Consider the following 6184-nt stretch of genomic DNA (forward strand, 5'->3'; position numbering starts at 1 on the left):
TAAAAAACAATGATACAAGCATCCTTCCACCCAAACACAAGGCTTACTCATGAAAAACCAAAGACCTATTAATTGTTCAGTTTCTTAAATAAATATTGGCATACGTTTTACAATCATTTTTAGAAATGGTGTGTCAGTTCAGTTCCTTTCAAACCAGACATACACTTAAAGATGATTCAATCATTTCAGTTCTAGTTTAGCCAAAAGATGTGAAAGCATATCTTAATATGTCTGTACACAGTCTTGAACACAATAGCCAAGACCTGTATTCATTGTTGGTCAATATAGTGGTCTTTTAAAAAGTTCATGCACATACTTGATATTCCATAGTCCCTTTTCCTCAGTTGTTTTCTGATCAAATGGAAAGCTTTTCTTCTCTTTTACATGATAAGAGACATTGTGAAAACTCAACACAGGCCCTTTCTTATCACTGGAAGTTGTCTCAGGGAGGTCATCAGAGTTTCTTTGGGACATGGAAATTGAACACAGGTCATTACTGGAAGACATCTGGATAGTTCTGTCTTTCTGTAGAGAGAAAAGCATTTGTAAGTTGATAGTCCATGTAAATCAAATTTTAAACACTAGATAACAACATATGAACACATTTAAACGAGGCTCCTTTAAATTGTGCTGCAGTGAGTAGGTTCCTTTCTAAAGAAGACCCCACATCACTGTGATAAAAAGAACCTTAGAACCTATAATGGGAGGCAGATCCAAACTAGAATACCTGCACTCCAATTAGATGTCACACTCCCAAATTAAGGTGTCCTAATAATTAAACAGTATGAAAATTATTCAAAACCCAGGATTTGCAGCAGGGAGAGGTCAGCAGGCCGATGACCCTACGGGGGCAAATCTGGAGGCAGAAGTGCATGTGGTGCAGCAATGCAGAGCCCATGGGGACAAGACAGGTGGCCTGGAAGCCAGGGCGGAGCAGGGAGGAGTGTGGGGACACTGTCAGGTGAGGGCAAGGCTTTGGAGGTGGAGCAGGGCCAGCGCCTGTGCTAGAGTGCTGGGGAGGGTGCCACAGGCCAGGAAGGCCCTGTAGGGGAGGACACAGTGGGCTCCGGCACAGCCAGCGGGCATCCCAGAGACTCTGCACCCACATCCTTCTGTGTCTGGGCCTCTCCCTGGCTGGCTGGGTCAATGCCCTCCTGCCCACGTCACCCCTCCCTGTCTACCACATGGAGACCACCCTGGGCTGCTCTCTGGGCCCTCCGTGTCTTGAACACTGTCACACCCGCTCCCATCTGGCAGAAGCCAGCCGCTCTTGGCCATAAGGCACAACAGGCCCTCAGAAAGGGAAACTGAGCAAGGAAGGGTCTGTGGGGTTTAGCTACAGCGTGGGCAAATGAGGAGCACCTGCAGGGGGAGAACCTGCAGGGGAGGAGCACCTACAGGGGAGGAGCACCTGAAGGGGGAGGAGCTACAGGAGGAGCACCTGCAGGGGACAAGCACCTACAGGAGGACCACCTGAAGGGTGAGGAGCACCTGCAGGGGGAACAGCTACAGGGGAGGAGCACCTACAGGGTGAGGAGCACCTGCAGGGGAAGGAGCATCTGCAGGGGAGGAGCACCTTCAGGGTGAGGAGCACCTGAAGGGGAGGAACACCTGCAGGGGAGAATCTACAGGGGGGAGCACCTGCAGGGGAGGAGCACCTGCAGGGGGAGCAACTTCAGGGAGGAGCACCTACAGGGAAGCAGCACCTACAGGGGAGGAGCACCTGCAGGGGGAGCAGCTACAGGGGAGGAACACCTACAGGAGGAGCACCTGCAGGGGGAGCATCTACAGGGGAGGAGCACTGAGGAGGAGCACTGCAGGGGGAGTACCTGCAGAGGCAGGGGTGATCTGGCTGGAGTCCTGGGCATCAGTTCTGCGTGCTGTCTGTACTGGACTCCCAAGGAGAGTTGGCACAGAATTTTGCAGGCAGGGCTGGAAAGGGAGCCCCACCCTCCTCCTGACAGCATCCCCACGCTCCGCCCTGCCCTGCCACGGCTGCTACCTGTCTTGTCATGGGCTCTGCATTGCTGCATTGTGTGGCACTTCTGCCTCCAGGGAGGATGGGTGACCCTGATGCTTGGGCTCTGCTCCCCATGCCCAAGCAAGGGAGAAAGTGGGGACAGTCAGGCAGTGGCTTAGCATAGGGCCCAGCTTGCTGCAGGGCCCAGTTCCCAAACTTTCCATGAGGGCCTCTTTCCCCACACTGGGAGGGGCCACAGCCTAGGCTGAGGACCTCTGAACCCCACAGGAACCTGGGCCTCAGTTCCCTTTCCTGGGAAAGGATGGTAGCACAACCGTGGGGAGGCTTCCGCAAGATGGCAGGGTGCAGCTAAGCCCGTGGGGACGGCTGAGCGCGCTGGAGTCACAGAAGGGAGAAGGTGATGATCACAGCCGTGCTGAGGGAAGACGGCACCAGACTGCGGCCCAGAGTGTGGGGGCCGTGGAGAGGCCACGGCAGGTAAATCAGGTCCCCAAGGCCTAAGCAGAGGGGAACTGTGAACAGGAAGGGGGGTGGGGGGGTGGGGGTGGGGTTCCTCCGGGAGAATTTGGGGCAGAAATGAACACATGGGATCATGTGAGAGAGGAGGGAAGGTCAAGGGCCCTGAACCAGAAACAGCCCAGTGGATGTCACCTGCCCCCAGGGGGACCTGAGCCCTTGCTTGGACCACCCCCTCCCCCACCTGGGGAGCTGAGGGGAGAGCTGGCTGCAGGCTGAGGGCTCTGCCCCTTCCATGCCCCACCACACAGGCCCCTGCCTCAAAGCCTGCCGGGGCATGGAGTTGGTGTCTGTGGAACAGCTCTCAGAGCCCCAGAACCTTGAGTTCTGGATCCTGTGGGTGGGCTGGGTGTCCTTGGGGCGAGAAGAGAATGTGCAGTTGGAACCCTCCACTCACTGGTCCATTCCCAGCCAGCAGCCAGGGGTGAGGCAGCAGTGGGTCCTCAAACATCTGCAGCCTATAGCCGCTCAGCAGTCTGCAGGCCCAGGCAGCAGTGAGACCAGCAGGCAGCAGCCAGGAGCAGAGCTCCCCATGAGCCCAGCCCAGGCCCAGGAGGCTCACACCTGCCCACATGGGGAGCAGAGGGCCTCACCATGCACCCAGCAGGGAAAGACAGGGCAGGAAACCCAGCCCTCACCACCAGGCTCCACAGCGCCCCTTGCTTGGCCCAGGATCCCCCAGGGCTGGTGCCCCCTCTGCACTCCTGCCATCTGGGGCAGGGCTCCCCAAATGACAACCCTACCATCCCCTATGGGGGTCCTGCTTCTCAAGTGTGGGTCCCTGTCCTCAAAGGGCATTCCTCCCCTCCTGAGCCCTTTCTCCACCCAGGCCACAGATCAAAGCAAACCCACAGCCCTGGGAGAAGTCAGAGCAGCAGGTGAGCACGGCATGAAGCCCCTAGCAGACCAGGCACCTTCCAGGGCACCCAGAGGCACAGCGCCCCAACAGGGTTGGGCACATGGGGTGGGAAGCCTGCGGGCAGGGTGCACCCCAGCTCAATGCCCAGCTGTTGCCTGGGCTGCTCTGGGAGTTGGGAGGCCAGCAGCAGAGCCAGGAGCTGTCCCCTGTAGCAGCTCAGAGTTATGCAGGCTGGTGACTGCCCTGACCCTGGGGCTCTCAGTGTGCCCTGTCTGGCATGGCCCCCTCTGCAGCCTTCTCCATGGCCCAGGGCACCAGCCTTATCTGTCCTGCAAGCCCCTGTGCAAAAAAAAAAAAAAAAAAAAAAAGGAATAAACGAAGACTTGAAAATGGACATGTAATTTTGCCTTTTGAAGACGTCCGCACTGGTGCATTTGGCAGAGCGTGGGTCCCTCCCTGGTCTGCCCAGACCCCAGGGCCCGGCAACCCAGCGCCCCCCGCCCCATGTCCCCCACCCTCTCCCTGCAGCGGTGTGTGGGGCAGTGTCTCTTTCCCAGGAGCACCCTGCTCTCTGCAGTGACATTTAAGATGAAAAGAAAGGGAGAGTCCCTGCTCTAATAGTGTAGCAGGCCTGAAATTAGCATGAGAAAAGGAAACTGTCCTTATCAGGAGGAGTGTGGACGCTGCTCAGCTTCAGTTCCTTTGTCTATTGTCAATAATCACTTACCGTCAGGCCCATAAATGTCATTCTTGGGGTGCTCATAAACAGCCCGTCCCTTTTTAAATTAGCAGGTAGAGATATTTATGGGTTTCTATTAAGGTGATGATGGGGGAGTTGAGAGCCCGGTGGCCCGGATAAGGGAGAGGTTGGGGAGCGGCAGGAGGCAGGGAGCCTCTGCACCCTCCCTGCACAACTGAGGGCGCCTGGGAGGCTCCACGTGGGGCGGGGCTGTCCAAGGGCAGAGGCCACCCGCTGCTTGAGGGGTTGCATTTCAGTGTGGTCAGGAACTGGGGCACACCCCCACCAACCTCCACCTACTCCCACCTGGGGGCTGGGCCTCAGCTGCTCATCTGAGAGGTGGGTGGAGCCGAGCTGCAGCCCAGCTGCCTTGGGGACCACAGAAGGGCAGCTCCAGCAGACAGACCCTGCACGCGTGCAGCGCGCTCGCGCACACACACTCACACACACACACACACACACACACACACACACACACACACACACACACGGCCCTCCACGAGCCCAAGGCTCCCTCCTCCTCTCATCCATGCTCCCCATTACAGCTCAGCCTATCTTCCCCCTCCTGCAGGCTTCCTGTCCCCTCAGGACCTCTCTCCTGGTTCTATCTCCTGCCCCGCACCCCACTCCTCCCAGCTCCTCCTCCTCTAGCTCCTCCTCCCCCAGCTCCTCCCACCTCTAGCTCCTCCCTCTTCACAGCTCCTCCCTCCTCCTGTTCCTCCCCCCTCAGAGCTCCTCCCCCTTATAGCTCCTCCTCCTCACAACTCCTTCTTCCTCTTGGATCCTCCTCCTCACAGTTTCTCCCTCCTCCTGCTCCTCCCCCCTCAGAGCTCCTCCCCCTTACAGCTCCTCCTCCTCACAACTCCTTCTTCCTCTTGGATCCTCCTCCTCACAGCTCCTCCTCCTCACAGCTCCTCCCTCCCCCTGGCTCTTCCCTCCTGTAGCTCCTCCATCCTCACAGATCCCTCCTCCTCACAACTCCTCCTCCAGCTCCTCTTCCTCCAGCTCCTCCTCACAGCTCCCTCTTATTCACAGCTCCTCCTCCTCACAGCTCCTCCCTCCTCCAGCTCCTCCTCTTCACAGCTCTGCAATCCTCCAGCTCCTCCTCCTCACAGCTCCCTCTTATTCACAGCTCCTCCTCCTCACAGCTCCTCCCTCCTCCAGCTCCTCCTCTTCACAGCTCTGCAATCCTCCAGCTCCTCCTCCTCACAGCTCCCTCTTATTCACAGCTCCTCCTCCTCACAACTCCCTCCTCCTCCAGCTCCTCCTCCTCACAGCTCCCTCTTCTTCATCCCTCTTCTTCACAGCTCCCTCCTCCTCACAACTCTTTCTCCTCACAGCTCCTCCTCCTCACAGCTCCTCCCTCCTCCAGCTCCTCCTCTTCACAGCTCTTCCATCCTCCAGTTCCTCCTCCTCAAAGCTCCCTCTTCTTCACAGCTCCCTCCACCTCCAGCTCCTCCTCCTCCAGCTCCTCTTCCTCCAGTTCCTCCTCCTCACAGCTCCTCCCTCCTCCAGCTCCTCCTCCTCACAGCCCCTCCCTCCTCACAGCTCCCTCCTCCTCACAGCTCCCTCCTCCTCACAGCCCCTCCCTCCTCACTGCTCCTCTTCCTCACAGCTCCTCCTCCTCACATCTCCTCCCTCCTCACAGCTCCTCCTCCTCACAGCCCCTCCTTCCTCACAGCTCCTCCTCCTCACACCTCCTCCCTCCTCACAGCTCCTCCTCCTCATAGCCCCTCCCTCCTCACAGCTCCTCCTCCTCACAGCTCCTCCTTCTCACAGCCCCTCCCTCCTCAGAGCTCCCTCCTCCTCACAGCTCCCTCTTCTTCACAGCTCCCTCCTCCTCACAGCTTCTCCTCCTCCAGCCCCTCCTCCTCCTCCAGCTCCTCCATCCTCACAGCTTCTCCTCCTCCAGCCCCTCCTCCTCCCCCAGCTCCTCCCTCCTCCTGGCTCCTCCCTCCTTCTCCCTCCTCCTGTCTCCTCCCTTCTCGAGCTCAGCCCCTCACTCCTGACCCAGGTTTGATTCTGTTTCCACTTTCTGGGCAACTTCCTTTCTGTTACAGGACCCCAGGCTGCTCCAGAGGCCCTTCTG

At 58.0% G+C, this 6184-nt stretch overlaps 1 protein-coding gene across 1 annotated transcript in view; it reads right to left on the reverse strand.

The window, feature by feature from the left end:
* The window catches only part of LOC101957021 (broad substrate specificity ATP-binding cassette transporter ABCG2), a 29923-nt gene extending 29416 nt beyond the window's left edge, over window positions 1-507 (reverse strand). Inside the window, 1 exon segment of the mRNA XM_078020725.1 lies at window positions 317-507. Within this exon segment, the coding sequence (XP_077876851.1) occupies window positions 317-507 (191 nt within the window).
* Window positions 508-6184: the final 5677 nt, after the last annotated feature.

The sequence above is a fragment of the Ictidomys tridecemlineatus genome, chromosome 9 (assembly GCF_052094955.1).
Source record: "Ictidomys tridecemlineatus isolate mIctTri1 chromosome 9, mIctTri1.hap1, whole genome shotgun sequence".
Classification (NCBI taxonomy): Eukaryota; Metazoa; Chordata; class Mammalia; order Rodentia; family Sciuridae; genus Ictidomys; species Ictidomys tridecemlineatus.